The sequence below is a fragment of the Hydractinia symbiolongicarpus genome, chromosome 4, assembly GCF_029227915.1.
Source record: "Hydractinia symbiolongicarpus strain clone_291-10 chromosome 4, HSymV2.1, whole genome shotgun sequence".
NCBI classification, from domain to species: domain Eukaryota; kingdom Metazoa; phylum Cnidaria; class Hydrozoa; order Anthoathecata; family Hydractiniidae; genus Hydractinia; species Hydractinia symbiolongicarpus.
The window spans coordinates 24126095-24144756 of record NC_079878.1 but is presented as its reverse complement, the minus strand read 5'-3'; the positions used below and the strand labels follow the sequence as shown (position 1 = coordinate 24144756).

General features: G+C 33.7%; 1 protein-coding gene across 1 annotated transcript; it reads left to right on the top strand.

The window, feature by feature from the left end:
• Nucleotides 1–3197: 3197 nt before the first annotated feature.
• Nucleotides 3198–15136, top strand: LOC130641957 (fibroblast growth factor receptor 3-like). The gene is made up of 16 exons (XM_057449003.1): nt 3198–3627; nt 5462–5626; nt 6051–6389; nt 7510–7733; nt 8251–8356; nt 8764–8927; nt 9126–9216; nt 9530–9697; nt 10443–10553; nt 10685–10866; nt 11016–11138; nt 11232–11302; nt 11856–11896; nt 13505–13601; nt 14140–14239; nt 14493–15136. The coding sequence occupies exons 1-16, from the start codon at nt 3555–3557 to the stop codon at nt 14604–14606; spliced, it is 2169 nt and encodes a 722-aa protein (XP_057304986.1). The 5' UTR covers nt 3198–3554; the 3' UTR covers nt 14607–15136.
• Nucleotides 15137–18662: the final 3526 nt, after the last annotated feature.

The following is an 18662-nucleotide window of genomic DNA, read 5'->3' as shown; positions in this document are numbered from 1 at the left end:
AATTTGGTGTAAGGCTTGTCAGGTTCTTCGTTAGTTTCACATTTTTTGCAAACACAAATTCTAAAATTTCATTGGTCACATTTCCCATTTTTTTTTCCAGGGACAAGTATGTCAGAAATTTTCAAAATATTGTCGAAATGTGAAAAAGTCTTTGATATGTGAGGTTAATGGTAAGAATTTTAGGTTTAACAGCAAACTCTAGTCCCTAGAGCTCTTTTTCTTTCTGACGCGGAAAAAATCCTAAATTTTTATTTTCCATATTTTGAATTTTCTATTTAATCGATATGGATGCGAATACATAAATGAGAGATCTATGTGCAACCTTGTCCCCAGGAGCCCTTTTCGCTTTTTTATATTAAGAACGGCACGAATATTTGAAAATTTATAACTAGCTGTATAAATATCTCTAAATATCATTCTCTAGAAAAACCAGTCATTTTATATCTCCAGACTGAAAAAACATCGCATCTTTTTCTTCTCTTTTCCAAGTTGTTTTGCCACGTGCAAAAAGTCCATAATTTTAGTTGTTACTTGACGAGTTAAGCATGAAATGTAACTCGTTTTATCCTCTCGGATTGTTTGCAAATTTTAATAATGAAAGTGAGGCTACCAATCATATCGAGAATCCGGACGGCGAGGTCCAGGGTCTTCCTCGCGCACCCCCTCCCCCCAAGTTTAAAAAAGTGAAAAGGGTTAGTGGGGACGAGACTGATTGATATTCTATTAGTAAAGTCAGTTAAACTGTTTGTATTTTTTCTTATTTGTCTGCGTAACACTTTAATTTTACAAAAAGATGATGTACTTTTACCTTTTAGTATTAATAAAAATGTCTAACTCAAAGCCAAGTTATTCCGCAAAGTGTGAGGAATCTATTCCTATTTGTATATTGGCAAGGATTGAATTTCGGGTCAGTTTTATAAGAGTTGTCATTAATTCTTCACAGTCTTGTTTTAATATGTGTTATCAAATTCAAATCTGTTAGCTTTGTCTATGAAGTTGAAAACAAATTGCTGATGTTCGCATTGGATGACTCGATAATAAGATACCATAGTGGTACTTAAAAGTTCAAAACTTCATGTACTCCCCAAATACAAGTGAAATGTTGAAAAGCCACTTTATCCGAAAATTTCTTGCACCTCAAACGGACTGTAAAAACGTAGTTTGTGTCAAATGCATTTGTATCGCAGAAATATGGTCCATTCAGCGAAATTATTTACAAGAGAGGTGTATATATATATAAGGGACAGTTCACAAACGAATGGTATATCAAATATTTGAAAAATTATCGATATTAAAAAAGTACGCCTTTAGTACCTCTAGAATTTGCTAATTAATCCCTGCAGTCATCCTCGTCCCCAGGGTCATGTTTCGCCGCTATCAAGTTCATCAACGAGGCAAAATGCCATGGGAACGAGGTTGCCCTGCAGTGAGCCTAAAATGAATAAATAACTAAATAAAAAAATAAAAAACCCAACAACAATGGTTTTGAAAACTTCTAACTTTCATATAACGATAAACGTGATTTCAACTGTTGCACCAGCCTGAACAAGCAAGTAAATACGTTAGTTTGATCCTTCTCAAGTAGACAGTCAACAAGCAAAAAGTAAGTAACAGAGTTGAACTTGTCAAATACAGCAGGGTTAGCAATATTAATCCTATAGAAGAAGCGTACCGTCCTTAACATTTACCAACGAACTGTGCGATGAAATACACTCAATACCAAACAAAACTTTGTCTGATTATGCTTTTGAATTTTAGCTAAAACAAAATTTATTGCTTGTGTAGATAGATTTCCTCCGTTGCGAGATTTATTATTGTTTTTAACACTGTGTGATATTGTCCTTTCCCTTCACGAAAGAATTGTATACAAATTAAACGCATGAATAAAATTTCATGCTACTTTTGCGGTTTAGCCTGGATGTTTCTTAACTTAAGATAAGATTTTCTGCAAATTTGGAGAGTCGACGGCCAGAAGTTTAGCACCCTCGTCTCCTAGGTTTTTTGCCTTTTAAATATGAAAGAAGACGGCGAATTTTCTTATTTCGCTGTCATCTCTCAAATCAAAGAGGCAATTTTAGTAACTTTTTTTAAATATATAAAATGATTAAAATTCAGCGTGTCAACTATGAACAATCTTGTTCCCAGGACTTATTTTCTGCTTTCTGATATGCCACACTTCTTTCAGAACTAGGGAGCTCTAAGAACAAGATTGTTATATAAGCTCCTACTAGGTTTTAGCTCAAAATTGAATTTTATTAAAATAAAGACGCACCTATAACAATATAGATTTATAATGAATTAAGGTCGTGTTGAAAGTAGCTTTCAAAGCCTATTCTTTTCCTCTCCTCACGTGGGAGCTGTACTTACTTATTTATTAAACAAATTCTACAATATCCATCCAACTACTGAAACTTCATAGCCTACAACCTCGTTCCCAGAGATTGTTGTCTTTTTATTATCAGGCGATAGCGGCTGTGTTATCAGGTGATGAAGCCTAAGGACGAGAATTTTATTGTTCAATATTAGTTAAAATGATAATAAAATGTCTATAAAATGGATAGTAGTTGTTTATGCTGGGGTATTCTTCAGAATAAAAAGACGTGGGTATAGAAATGATTTGTTCATCTACATTTCGTTGGATAAAAACCATACATCATTACAATAAATAGGATTAAATTTAGATCGTGCTATGAAAATATTGCAACCTAAATGCTCTATTCTCCCAAACTCATCCCCAGGCCTTATTAGGTTTTCTTATTATTTGAACGTTACCGCCCCAATATGAGAAGCCCTGGGACGAGGTTGCTATTTTACCACTGACATAGGTTATACATCTATAGTACATTACAAATCTTTTCTCACATAGTTCTCATTCATAACAACCATCCACGTTCGTAATGTTTGCTATGAAGACGCCAGATTCCTGAGCCACCTTGCAGTCAGTTAGGGTTTAGTAGACTACTTGAAAATACCTTGACCCTGGTAGAATTATAACTTCGATAAATTCGGCACGAAAAGAAAGGGAATTTAATGTAGTCCTGCCGTACCCAAAGAAAAATATTTCCGACGACATCAATATTTTAAAAATCATTAAAAATCATTTAAAAAAACCTAAATTTGATACACTATTCGTTCCGAACTTTGTTTTCCATTTCTAAAAAAAATGCTTCCTTCTCGACTATCTTTAATCGGCAACTATTCAAAATATTTTCGAAAAAAAAAGACCGCAGTATGGCTTAATTTGTGCAAAAAGTAAACTTCGTTTCCAGTTTCCAAAGCTGTTAAGGATAAAACAGTCTTGGAACTAGCACTAGAGTATGTCGTTTGACCCTTCTTTGAAAAACAAAAGCAGGTATTACTTTTAGCATGGCTTATATAATCCTTGGCATAATCTTTTAAGGTATACTATTAATAAACATAAAAAAAATATAAAATAAAAACAGTGAGTGGAAATCCCACCTAATCGTAATTAAACGATTAACGAGGCTGTAATTACATGTATAACGTTTTTTTGATGATAACACAAAAGTTACAGAACATTTCGCTCATCGAGAATGAAAGAAGTTAATGTTTATTTTTTTGTTGTGTTCGTCATTTTAACTTGTATCAAAGTTACCAGTTCGCAAAGTAAGTTGGTGATACCTTAGGTATTTCATATTTTTTGAAATCTTGACATCTTAGGATGTCTTCCGCCGTTATGTTTCCTTTATTAGAAAATAAATTTGTCATGTTATATTTCACATAATTATTTCCTTACCGGTCTGTGTGTGAATAGCCTGAACTCATATTACGACTTTTGGTTTGGTTTTAAACAGTCTCCTACAGCCATCCTCCTTCCCAGGGTTTGTTTCCTGATATCAATGCTGAACTTTGGAAACGAGGTTGACTTGTATCAATTGAATAAATCTGTTTGTTTATCGCGCTAACAATTTCCTTTCAACGCTGGGAAAACACGCCTCCTAAACTCAACTTTTACACTTAAATTGTAAAAGTGCTTTTTGCTGACGCGTTTGAGATTTGGATTTTTGCTGTTTTTCAGATTGCTTTTAGCTGTGTTGATTGCTGCGTTAGACAGGTGCAAATATAAATAAAAAAGGGAAAAACATAAAAATTTCGTTTTTATTTACATAAAATAATTCCAAATTTTAAATTTAGATTTAGATAAGATTGCATGCATTACTTTTAACTTTATAATATGACATCTGCTCTCCTTTCTAAATTTATAAAAATCTATCCGCAAACGACAAAAAATGTTTAAATTAAAAAGTGTAATTATGAGCTCTTCCCTTGAGCGATGTCGCTTCGTCCTCTATTCAAGATTGAGAAAAGTGGAGGAGAACGGAGGAGGAGAGATTGAAGCAAATCACTTTCGCATCATAAAACAATACCACGGAAAAAACAAACCGTCACCAAATATGTTTGATTGGTTGGCGATTCCCTTATCGCAATTCTACCTCAATTTTCTTAAAACAGAAATTATCAAGCATTTTTTAACTCAGGCCAACAGGAAGTCTCTTAACATTTCTCCATCGTTGGTTATTTTTTTACATATACATTTTTTTACTACAACAAAAAAACTAAAGACAGATAACAGATTTGATACCCATTTATTCGTCATGAAGCTGCAAGTTAATCGTCAATAACTTCTTTTCACTGAACCATCGCTATTGTCATCGTAATTTAGGTTTTTGGAGGCTTTTTCGACAAAAACCAAAATTGAAAAAAAGTCTAGAAAAAAATAGCAGAAAAAAAACTTTACAAAATATCTCTAACTTCGGGGAACAACTTTCGCGATGTTCTGACTCTAATTGTTCTAAAAATCGCAAAACATCCCGCCTGCAAAATCCTGAAACCTTACCTCTCGCGCAAAATCAAGTTGAGCACATATAAAAGATCTTTGAACGTTATTTAGGAATCCGTTAATTTTTTTGAAAAATAGTTATTGGTACCCGAGATATATGTTTTAAAAGTTGCGTTAATTGTGCGAAGTTATGACGTCATAAATTATCTCTAAAACATGCAATTACTGTTATTGAGCATAATTATAGTAACTAAATGTTGAAATTAATTTAAAATGTTCAAAATGTCAAACTAAAAGACCAAAAAATATTTTTAACCCTAAATGCCTCGTCAAAACTGTTGAATAGAGCACGTCCTCCAGAGCTAGTTCGTGATGTTATACATAATTAGTGAAAATTCTTAAGAACCAATTCAGAATTTAAAAATATATATACAAATTCCTAGACAACTTTTCAACTTCTTTCATCTGAAATTAAATTGTTTTTTCGCGGGAGGTAACCTTTAGAGTAATGTCCATAAACTAGAAAAGACAAAGTTTGTTGTATCCACCTATTGGAATGCGATGTTAAGTAGGTGCAATCTGTCTTGACGCTACACCTCTCTTCTGAGAAGTTAAATCAGTTGAACGTGTTCTTTACATATTTTAACATTATTATTTAAGATTGCACTGGAAATCAGTTCATATCAAATGGTGTTTGTAAAAATTGTGGAGCCAACAGTTATGCTAGTCGAGATCATTCGACGTGTCCATGTATTGAAGCATCCGATGGACTACCATACATTCGATATTTTGACGAATCAACGAATTATGAAAAGCGATGTTTTAGTGAGTTACTCGATTTTTTTCAAAGGCCCTCTTCAATTAACTCCATGACCTCTATCAGACGGTAATTGAAAAAATGAGTTACAAATATAAGTTCTTTCTCTAAGGTTAAAGGGAAAAAAAAGTGAATAAAAATGAAAAGTAAAATTATATTGGCGTAGATGGAATACACTCAAGGCAATTGAATTTTAAAGCAACTTGTTTTCTCTAAACAAACCAGTTTTCTCATTATATTTTAGTGAATTTTCTGATTCCACGGGCAATATATATGTTTTTCCTTTGATGATCGTTGAGAAAAAGAATTTACTTCCCTCAGGATGAACTATACCCTCCAGTTATCACCTAACACATATCATAATTGTCATTTTATAATTCAGTTGTAGATATACGAATATATATATCCATCGTTTATGTGTTTTTTTTTCAGAAACTCCTGGTAAACCAGTGAACGTAAGCTTCCACTCTGTCAAAGCAACTAGCGCAAGTATTACTTGGCAGCCACCCAATGTTACAGATAGTATCTTAAAAACATCCTATGAAGTTGGTGAACTGACTAAATGTCAGATTATTGCTGGAACACAAAAATGCACACTCAGCATATGGAATGATAACGAACCAATCGCTATCACTTCATACAGTAAAATAGATCTTATTCCCTTCACACGATATAATGTGATGGTATGTTCGTTTAACGATGCTACGAAGAGTCGCAAACCTCCTGTGCGGTCTTGCAGTAATCACGTGTCATTCACCACTGGTAAACAAGGTAAAAAACTCTCTACGATGGAGAACAATGTTATTCACACTTTAAAGGCGAATCTACACCGGACGATTTTTACGACGAGCGTCACCAATACTCGAATTTAATTAGTCGCGATTTTCGTCATGACGAAAAGTTGAATTGATTTCTATTTTTCGTCACAAAAATCGTCGCGAATATCGTCCAGTGGAGATTCGGCTTAAAGCTTCGATTAGACGCATAAACTTAATGAGTTTCTCAGCCGTTTCTGGGATTTATTGGAACAGGCCTTAATCAATATTCAACTTTTTATACTATAAATATATGTCTGTGTATAGAGACGTGTTTTAAAAAGGAAGGAGTTCAGAGAGGGGCATTTATTTAAGATGTGTGTATATATTATAGGGCGAATCATTACAGTACATGAAGTATGAGAATACGACATAACATTCTCCAAGTCTTTTATAATGATACTTAATAGTTTGACTGTGATTATTCCTAGAGTTAGGAATAAGATAATTATTCCCGCTATAATAAATGACAATTAATTATAACTTTTAACAACAAAAAAATCTCCATGGCTTAAGGTACGATAAACTGCATCGGTAAAAAGATGAAGAATCGGTATTTTAGGTAATTGTTGCCATAACACGATGCAGCATTTAATTAGATTGAGCAATTGCTCTGCTTTCTTTAATTTCATCAAGTGCTCTTTTGTTAATTTGTTGACTAATTTAGATAAAAATGACACATTGTAATTCATAACTTGCACTACTAATAAAGGGAAATTGATCGCCTCACTCTAACTTTTCCCCTACATTACAAGTTACCCTGATTAAAAGACACTAAAATTTTATAAGATTTAAAGTAGTTTTGCTCCCAAAATTATCACTTCTGCTTATAATCGAAAACGTCAGGAAAAATGAAATGTAATTCACTAACCTAAGCAACCTCGTCCCCAAGGTCTTGTGGCCCCTAAGCCGTTATTACGGAGTGGCCAACTGCTAGTGGCCGCTATCAACTTCATCATCAAGGCAAAAATGTATTGGGAACGAGGTTGTAACCTAAAAAATGCGAAAAAATGCGATTGAACCAGTTTATTTCATATTGCAACATAAAAATTCTAATTGCGACCTTCTCTTTTTAGCTCCTCCTGCTTTACCAAAGCAAGATTTTACATTTCAGAAGAACTTAAAATCGAAGAAGATAATCATCCATTTTGGAAAGCCATCATACTTTGGATCTGATGTTATAAAGATACATCTGAAGTGTGACAAATTGGAATGGATCAATCAGACATTCACTTTGAGCAACATTTCACAATCAACATTTCAGATGGATGAACCGTGTGTCAACTTATTACCATGCTTTGTATGTATCTTGATGTCATTTTTGAACATTTTCTGACGTCGTCATTGCTGTCGTCGTTGTTATCGTCGTCGAAGTCGCCATCAATGTCGTCGTCGTCGTCGTTGTCGTGATCATTGTTGTTGTCGTCGTCGTCGTTATCGTTGTCGTTTTCATCGTCGTCGACATCATTGTCGTCGTCGACGTTGTTATTGTTGTTGTTGTTTTGTTGTTATGTTGTTGTATCTTGTTGCGGAAAGGGGAAGGGGTAGCAGTAAATCACACATCAATTTGAGCACCATATTCAACCTCCAAAATCGATAGATAAGATATTTCGCATTCTTTACAATTTCTGTAACATACTTGGGATTTTCAAATCTCAGTTACTCTAAACTCATCTTTAGCGAGCTTGAAATCGATATATACATCTTCTTACCATCTCCATGATGATGAATGAATCTATATTCCATAGCTAACCTTTTCGAAAAATGAAAATCCCAGTGCATTGATCTTCTACAATCGTGTTTTGTGTGACATTTAGATACAAGCTTCAAATGAAGTTGGCTTTGGGAATAAAACAACGAAAATATTCCAGTTAAACGCAAATTGTAAGACTGAAGAAGATGATTCGTTAAAGATTGAAGTTAGTAAGTGTAGAACATTCGTGATAATAAAAATAAATTGTACGATACTGTAGTCCGTTGTCCACAACAACATTTTGAATCTTTTAGTGTGGAAGACAAGACCGTCAGCACAGAAAACAGGACACTGTTTTCTGTGCTGGCGGTCTTGTCCTCCGCCCCCACCCCTTCCCCCAATGTTGACGGCCCTGGGTATGTTTTTCATTGAATTTAATTAGCAATGAAAAAAAACAATGGTTTGTTTTCGACGAAAAATGATACATTTAACCCAAAAAAGAAAAGCGAGCTGCGCGTGTTACTAACACCTGGCCAGTGGTAACATGGTAAAATCTGTGTTTTGTGATCAAATTTTGTCACCACGATTTCACTTGTACTATTCTCATATCTCGACATGTTTATCTGGATTTTTTTAGTCATTGCTATAGTGTTGGTCTGTTTGCTGGCTACCTTTTTGCTAGTGGGTGGTCTTATATTTTGGAATTGGAGAAGAATTCAACTGCAAAAAGAAAAGAGATGGAAAGAACAATTAATGATGGCAGACCTCACTGCGCAAAGAACTGTGTTGCCTTTCAAACCGGTAAGTAAGCTCACTAAAACAGTTAAAATAAAAAAATATATTATCTCCAATTAAGGTTCGTGCAATTCAGCCCTTACATTTGTGTTTTCACTCCATATGTATTAAAATTCTTTCGCTGCCAGCAAATATAGTTAAATATAGGCGGAACTGTCTAAACATGCAATTTTGAAACGCTGATACTTTATTTTTCACTCATAGAGGAATGTTTACGTGGACGCTGCGCATGTGCAAGAAATAGTGACATCATCATTTGCAAATGGTACCTTTGCTGCGTACGATGACGTGGACGGTAAGTTGCTGCAACAGTTTTTGATTATTGTGTACGAAAGTCGTGCGATGAAAATAAAGGCATCAATAAACGTTATGTTATAACAATAAAACGAAAAAGGTTTTGAGGACAAAGGTTGTGCTATCAGAACTTTCCCACTAGACTGTGTGAATAAGCTCTAGCTAAAATCACTGAATTTTAGATTTACAGTAAAGACATTTAAAATAGATGTCTTCTTAGCGAGAAGAAGCCTGGCACTAATAAAAAACACATGACGCACATCTTGTTTGTTTTAATCTCAACTTTTGATTTTTTTTTTACTATTATTATTTAGAATCTTTATACGAAAAAAAGATTGATCCCAACTACGATTATCCTCTTGAAAAACTGAACATCATCAAAAAATTAGGCGAAGGGAATTTCGCGTGTGTATATAAAGCCGAAGCAGATAGTATAATCTCTAACGGCGTCATAACTGCCGTTGCCGTAAAATATTTAAAAGGTATATGTGTTCAAGCTATGGCTAATAGTTGACTAATTAAATTAATTACGCATTTTTTTTATAAAAAAACGTTTGCTGGATTTTAAGACTCTATTGTATATTTCGTGTTCTTAAGAAATTAAAATAGATCTATGCTAACACCAGGGTCTCAATACACCTTTCCCGAATTTCATAAATTATAATAATTATTGCGTCATCAAAAATTTATAATGGTTCTATGCTCTTCAAATAAGGATATTCAGATAGTTTTATTTAGATTTAAAGAAAATAGTTGTTTTGAGGCTTTTTCTTAAAAAGCTCGGCTATATGAAGGGTTTGACCGTACTTTTCGGTTCGCAATTGAAGCACTTAACGAACAGAAATATTTACGAAATTAGGTAATTTTTTTTCTTTTTGCTAAGGAACTTAGGGATAAGAATCATTTTAAGTATCGACCTCTTTAATTGAGTTTGACATAATTAGGAAATTCGGGAAAGGTCTATTCGGCAAGGTTTTGAGGTCGTTTTTTTAAAAAGGTGAACTGTAGCCTTTGTAATACCAGTCTTCTGTGTGCCAATATTAATAAAATTCTTTGTTGGTAAGGCCTGTAAAAAGCCTTATTACAGCCTCTGTTCACGTAGTTAGCGGTGTTCCAAGGGCTTGGCGCTAAGTGAAACGACAAGAGATGCGGTAGTTCTACACAAATGACGTTTTGTTGGTATGGAGTTTCACGACAGAATAACTGATCAGTCTCTGTTATTTCTAGATAGTGCGGATGCTAAAGATAAAGAGGATTTCCAGGCCGAACTTGATTTAATGAAGAAGCTGGACGCGCATCCTAATGTTGTACAGTTGCTAGGTTGCTGTAAAGGGAAAGGTATGTTCTCAATGATTAGCAATATGTTTGAGTGATATGTTTGGGTTAGCGAGATGAACATTGAGAATAGTTATTTATTTGATGATAATCTTTCACGTTTTCATAGTTTGTATTAAGTATTTCTACTTTAGAGATTACAGCTATGATAGTGGAATTTCTTGCGTGCGGCGATTTGCTTGACCTCCTAAGACGTTCTAGAGAGCTTAAAACAGACAATAAGCAAGACGTTCCGTGTACGTTTCTATCCGAAAATGATTTTTTAAACTTCTCACACGATGTGGCATGTGGCATGGCACATCTTGCAGCAGCTAATGTAAGTTTTGTAATAGAAGTGTTGTATGTTTTGAACCGGAAAGAAGATGGTGTTCTTATTGCGTTTAGACGTCTAGCGATGTAAACAACTGAACAGCTATGGTTTCACATTACCTTAAGGAAGTTCTTAAACATTTGATTGCTTTTTAGATTGTCCATCGAGACCTTGCTTGTCGGAATGTGTTAGTTACAGGGTCGGGAGTCTGTAAAGTGGCTGATTTGGGATTGGCGCGAATTTTAGATGAGGATGGTATTTTCTTAAGAGAAAAAAATGTGGGTATTTTATTTCCCATTCACAAACGTATGAGTATTTAATTAAAAACTCCATTATTAAGGACATCTAATTAGATCTAAGTTTATTTTTAGGCAAAATTACCAATCAAGTGGATGTCGCCAGAATCTTTAAGGAATGGTGTGTGTTCTACAAAAAGTGACGTGTAAGTATATAATATGTACAATAAAAATGGAAATAATTATTCTCTGACTTAGGTCCATTTATTCTAAAGAAGCTGTTTCATCGGACCAAATTTGTTAAGAACTGGAGCAATTAGCACCCGCTCTCCCTCGCTCGCTCCTTTCCTCCCTCACCCACTCGCTTAAAAATTGAAAACAAAGTTCACTACTAGCTCTCAGGTTATCATAGAGGGTAAAAAAGAGAATGTTTAGGTACTGTATAATTGGTTGTTAAGAGACTGTCGGCAATTTAGCTAGTTACGTCAATATAACGTGAATTTAATGTTGCCAGATTGACAGAGATTATAAAACATCTAATTAGAGTTGATTTTTTTAATCGGCTTTTACTGGCAAAAGCTCAGACATTTTCTAAGTGGGTAAATAAATTTGAAAAGCTGATTATGATATTATTCCCTCTTAATCAATTGCGACTTTGATATATTTGTATTTTGCATTCAAATACTCGATATTTTCGACGAGTTGAGAAATATCGAGTGAAAATTGGTGTGTTGCATGATATTATATATATTTTTTTAGTTGGTCATTTGGTATCGTGCTGTGGGAAATTGTAACAATAGGTAAAAAATGTATTATTACATTCGTAGTACACTTTAAGAAGTAAAAATAGACATATGGTGAACGAAATTATAGTACAAGGATTTCTATAAAACCTACAAAAATCTGATACGATGTTTTTTGAACCTGGAATTTTTCTTCTCGAGGTGTCCCTATAATATTTTTCTCTGATTTACGGGAAGATAGAGGTGAGCTAAGCGTACATGAAATTTTTAAAGTTGTCGCTATTGTAGTCAGAATATTTTATTCGTTTTCTTATTTCTTTCTCAAATGCTCCTAACTTTGAAATTAAAGAAAAATTTACTTACAGATAGCTAGCTACATTTTGGGAAAAAAAGACTTCGAAATATTCAATCAGTTTAATGGTGGATTTTAAAATTTTTCTCATCAACTTCTAAACATTAACTTGTGTAAAATTACATTTTGAGAAACTGTAAAAAAACACTGACCTAGAAGATTCATTGTCCTCGAGAAAAAATAGAGGCTAGTTCTTGTAGTTATAGTAAATGATATTAAAGTCAAAAATACTCGAGAAATCATCTCAATGCAACGTAAACAACACAAGCACATTATATATAATTACACGAAAATAACGAAGCAAGTAATTTACTGGTCCATAGTTAATGGAATCAAAAATTAGCACAAATTTTGAATTTGAATTTCAAAGTGTGTGGTTATTAATGCGAATCGACAAATTTCAACTTTTCGGATGGTATTTAATTATCGCGAATTCTCAATAAAAAAAGGTAGATACTTTTTTACAGGTTTAAACTAAGAAAATAAAAAATAAATAATAAAATGTCATCACACGTATTTTATCTTTCTGTATCTTTGATACTGTTTTGATTGTTTTTACGGGCAGTTGTCAAGTTTTCCGTGATACCTGCTGCTTTCCATCCTGCTTTGATTATCTCATTTTCTGTTTGAGATTAAAAGTGCCTAAATATTTCAACATGTTTGTTTTCTTTCTTTTTTCGATCAAAACACGAGTTATTTCGAAGGCGTTTAAAAATTATTTTTAAGAATTAAGACGGGAGATTTTTTAGCGCCAGACATTAATTAACGAAGGAGAAATTTACGCGCTGAATAAATAACGAGTTTCAATTAACGCTAATTCTTATAATCATTTTCGTGCAATAAGGTAAGCTGTGTTTGAATTTTTAGCAAAGAAAGGAAATAATGGACGCAAAATCTTTTAAATATATATGAAAAAAAGCTGTCCAAAATTGGAAGTAGAGTTTGTGGCTAGTTATTAAATTATAAATTATGTTTAAGTCTCATAGAAAGATTTTTAGCGGCAACTACAAAATCTTCTTGTGTTATCTGTTCTAATTATGGATGATTCGAGTATGCTTCGTCCGTGCTAGTCAGGGTATCAATTTCTCTTTCAATATCATTGACAAAAAAATAATTAGGCTTCGGTGCATTTCGTATTTATGTCAAATTGGTTTCTCTAGTGTCAAAAGTCTTGATTCAGATGTTTCTTCTATCTTGAGTATTTGTGATTGCTACACACAAGCGCTTGCTTACTAATAAAAACACTGTACTGTATAACATATAATATTTATTTATATTTATTCTTTGTTATTCTTTATATTTCATAATAATAGGTGCTTCACCATACCCTGGTTATAAGTCGAAAGATGTTGTTGAATTGTTACTAAAGATGTACAGAATGCCGAAACCAAGTCATTGTAACGATGTGTTGTAAGCTTAGAACTTTTAAGTTAATTCATAAGATTCTCTTCAAGGGATTTTGAATATAATTACTAATATGTTTCATCTCCGATATTATATCTTATCTATGTATATATCAAAAGATGTTTCGAACTAACGTCGAATCTCTTTTACAACGCTTAACACGCAGCTGCAAAAACCTGAGCGGTTATATTTCTACTTCTTTCTTCTCCGTCGACTCTTCACTTTCTACGTTTTACCACCTCCTTCTTCTCCTCCTACCCCTGTCTCCTTCTCATCATTCTTTCCCCCTCCTTCCCCCTCCTTCTTATCTCCTCCTCCTCCTTTCCCCCGCCTTCCTGCCTCCTTCTTCTTCTTCTCCTCCTCTTCCTCCTTTCCCTCTTCCCCCGCCCAACCGCCCTCCTTCTCCTCCTCCTTCTGTAAGGTTCTGTTTTTAAGCCTTTTTTACCGTCTCGGTGTAGAAAATCAAAAATGCACTGGAAACAAGGTTGCAAGCCCTTATTTAGTATCGGGACTACCTTTTAAATATGATTTTATTTTTGTTAAGATATGATATAATGTGTTCATGTTGGGAAGAAGAAGCGACTCAGCGGCCAGAATTCTCCACTTTAAAGAAACATTTTTATCACATGAAGACGGCGGATGATGTATGTGTTGCCACTAGTCCCTTTTTTCCCCAAAACCATAAGATTGAAAATGATATTATTTGTAGGTTTTGCTTAAATCATTACGCAACAGTGTAGTTAGTATTTATATTTTTCCACTTTATAAGTGTTCGTGATTTAAAATATGTAACTTTTAATCATGACTTGCTGTACGGGTAGAGAAAAGTGAAAATGAGGCTTGGGAACGAAGCTGTTAATGACTGACATAATTAATTATAGTCTTGTTTTTGTTTAGACAACTTATCTTAATATGGATGATTATTGTGAATCTTCCTACACGACATTTGACAACCAGGACGATGATGTTGTCATCGATGCAGTGGAGAATTTTAAAAAACCAATGTATTAAAAGAGCTACGAAATGAGAAATTTACTTTCGACTTTAGTGGCCTACACCAAATTAGTCGTGTTGGTTGTGGCGGTAGTGGGCACGTGCTGTGAACGGAGAAGAGCCGATTATAACTGGATGATTACCCATTTGGACATTCTGCCTGTATAAATAACCTGCCCTTTGTATTTACTTATAGTCAACCTGCATTTCATCACTAAACTTTACAATTTTTTTTTTGTTATGTGTATATATACTTTGTATGATAGATTTTTTAACTAATTTGCTACTTACTAGGTAATCTTTGTTTATCAGGACAGGAAGGCGACGGTGGTTTTTTTTCCGCCATCCTGATATAAAAAGATACGAAGCCTGTAATCTAGGTTGGACACCCTTTGGATCATGTGCTAACAACTTATAGACAGAGCCATCAGTTCAACTGAAGTTTTTTTTAAAATTTTCATTGTTTTTAATTTGTTCTTATTTTGCCAGCCATTTCCCGCCTTATTAATCTGTAAATTTATTCGAATAAAAAGTTAAACCTGTGCTTATAGCTCTTATAAATATGTTTCTTCCAACAAAAGCCGTGTATTACAATCCTACGTCTGGATTCGCACGTAATACTACATACAATGAGTGTTTTGTTAGTAAAGTCACGTAAAGCTCTTTTTCACAAGACTTCCAAATTACCGGAATTTGAATGTTTTATCCAGCTTGCATTTAGTTAATTCCTTTCACAGTTCATGTATCATAAGCTACCTTCAGTGGAATATTTATTCGTACAGTAATGGTATTATACCAAGCTTGCACGTCTTTTTAACAGCTATTAATTTCATTGGAGTTTCAGTAGCACTTTCGTTCCTTTGCGATTTTTTAAAGAGAACAATAAGACAAAATTGGAAAATGAAGTAAAGTAAAAATGCTACAAAAACGTGGTGGACATGTTATTGTAAGAACAGTGGGTGATGAAAAACATATAAGGGAGAATATTAGTTGAAATACGCATTACAACATTCATTTAGAAAAGTTCAACTTTAGTTTTGTTCATAACCGCCGTTAACTAACGGGGACATGGGGACATGCGCGGCCTGGAACAATAATAAACTCGCCAAGGAAGTAATTTACCTATGCGTACAATAATTTATTAAAAAAAAATAAAAACATGAAAGATTTTTTTGCATGTGAGATTTGGACCGTACTTCAAAATCTTTTACGTGACTGCCTCCTTCGGCCGTCGATGAAGGACGGTGCCAAAATTTCACAAGGACATATACTCGTAGTGAAATTTGTATTGAGTAAGGAACGTGAGCTTTCAAGACACATTTTGTTTTTAATTCCAGACAAAAAATGTCCATCCAGGCAAAACAATTATTCTCTTTATGAGTGCAGTGTTGATCATTTTACATCCGCCTTTATTAGCGCGTTTGTTTCTTTGTACCGGTTTAGTTTGCCATGAGTGATGTAAATTTTCTAACCAGGAAGATAAATTCCAAATCTGTCTAGACCTGTGTAGATCATTTAGAAGTGGGTGAAGAAATGGACAGGCTAATTAATGATGCGTTCTAACTTTTGATCAAAATTATTATAAAAAGTCTTAAATAATAAAGTCTTTAAAAAGCCGTTATGCAAAGTATACCATCGCTATGGTTACTTGTACAGGAGGATCAAATGAATAATCGAAAAGTTTTTTAAGTACTGGAGATCCGATTTGTCTGACAAACAATACCTGTATGTTTGTCCTTAATTATCTGAACACGTGATAACATCATGTACTTTTCGTCTCAATATTACAGTCGCAGTATGATCATCGCAGACACCTGTGGAATGTGTAAAAAAAAGGTTGGATACGTTGGCGAATAATTTGATATTTCGGAAAATTCTAAAAAAACTTGATACAATAGCGACAAAGTTAAGTTTTAAAGTTGAGGGGAAAATACGTTCGTGAAGAAGTGTTTTAAATCTGTGTGCGTTGGACCGCAAGAATCGGTCTGTCATAAAAAATATGACAGACCGATTTCTGTGTCCAATTTCCATTCTGCAAAATGTTTTTCATGTATCAGAGTTTCGCACTGATTGTTTAAGAAAATTTCCCGCCATGGGTAGGTGTCTGCTATATGGCATCAACGAAGTAAATGTGAAAATAATAGTTATTTTTGAATTTGAAATTTGAGAACAAAACAATATTGCTACGAGTTTAAAAAAACAAAGCACTTTTTTACAGCAAGAAAATTCTAATTTCTTAAAACATAAAAGAAATTAATCAACCATGAATCCAGAAATATTATGTTATATTACGACACATTGCATTTAGAAATTCGGTTTTTACTAAAACTATCTGATTGTCTGTGACTCAAAATGGTAGCGTAGCTCCCGTCTGAAATATTGCTCTACTCTACAAGTTGTTTGTCCTCAGGTCAATTGTTTTAGCACTAGTCGGCGCTACATTATCCGTATTATCTTTGTTTGTGTGTACTAAGTTTATTTCGCATAGATAATAATATATTCTCCACTTCTTTTCATTCTCTTTGTTGGAAACCTTCAGAAGCGTGGGGATGAAAGCGAATGTTGAGTTGATGTTGTTTTTAAACACTAAACTTACTTTGATCCATCCTTTAGCATTTAGTCCTTCTAGACTGGACGTTCTCAAAACTTTTCAGGTAAATTTTAATATAGATACGCAATGTTCATAAATTATCTGTATTTCTTTCTTTTATATATAAATTGGAGAATTTTGTATTTGTCTAGACTTTAAATAATTATTGTGTAGCGACAAATTAACAATCTTTCAATGCACGAGAATTTATATCTTCGTCTTATCATATGATCTGGTTACATGAAATATTAACTAAGAACGTTATAATAACATTACACACTGGCTAATGTTATCATCCTACGTAATGTTAAACATTGACCATTCAACAATAACATCCCTGTTTTAAATCACGTGACCAAACCTTCATTCACACCTTTTTATTAGCTAATCATATCTGTATGAATTCCCCATAGATACATTTTTGTGATGACAAACTTAATTGTAGCTTTTGTCGGCTTTTGATTAGTACCAAAACCGAAAGAGATGTTTCTATAAATCTATTTAACGGTAATTGGATAATTTTGGAAGCCTCACTTGTGAGCAACATATGGCGTGGTATGTATGGTATGTGGGAGATGCTGAGGTGCGAAGATGCGGAGGAAAATTTGTTCTTATCATGAAAGTCCCTCGTGGTCTGCAAAAACAGACACTATTATACCATAATATGATTAGTTATAGACATCACAGCTAAAAATAAGGGTATGTTTGCACATCAAATCTAAAATAAGGGTATGTTTACACACCGTAGTCAAAATAAGGATATGTTTGCACATCACAGTCAAAATAAGGGTATGTTACACACCACAGCTAAAATAAGGGTATGTTTACAATTCACAGTCAAAATAAGGGCATGTTACACATTGACAAAATAATAATTAACCATTTTTTAATTACACCGTGAAGGCCTAAGGACGTTCTTAAGTTTTTAAGTCGTTCCGAAGTTTTAGGTAATGAAGACCGTTAAGAACCAAGGTATAATTTAGAATGTATAGATATGTTAAAACGCTCTCTCGCACATATTTACCTGGAAATACTTGGATTAAAGAACGTCACTAAAGGTTACAAAATTTAGGCCATTAAGTTTTCTCTGAGCGAACGTTTATAAGACAAAGTTAAGTTTGTTTACACGCAACTTGAAGTGTCATTAACTTAACTTTAATTAGAAGCCTTAAAATGTTCTTAATAATTCTCTTTTTGTCAATTTTGAACTTGATTGACAAAGCCTTAAATGTTGTCAACATGTTCTAAAGTTTTAAACCTCTGAAGCTTTATATGTTCTTACTTATATACACTGACCCAGTTTCCCACGACCATCAGTTATAATCTTTAAAAAGAAATCCAATTTTTACATTTGACTCAATAATCTTTCTGTTAAAAAAAACATTGAAATTATTGCATAAAACCTTCTAATATTCGTTAGCCAGCGAACAAGATCAAAGAAAAGTCGCACAAGAGTAAAATAACTCGAAAATAGTTCGTTTACA

Excerpts from the sequence above, each read along its gene's own strand:
- LOC130641957 (XM_057449003.1), top strand. The coding sequence starts at position 3,555 with ATGAAAGAAGTTAATGTTTATTTTTTTGTTGTGTTCGTCATTTTAACT. Across the intron at positions 7,734-8,250 it reads TCAACTTATTACCATGCTTT|ATACAAGCTTCAAATGAAGT; the intron begins GTATGTATCTTG and ends TGTGACATTTAG. Across the intron at positions 11,303-11,855 it reads TGTTCTACAAAAAGTGACGT|TTGGTCATTTGGTATCGTGC; the intron begins GTAAGTATATAA and ends ATATTTTTTTAG.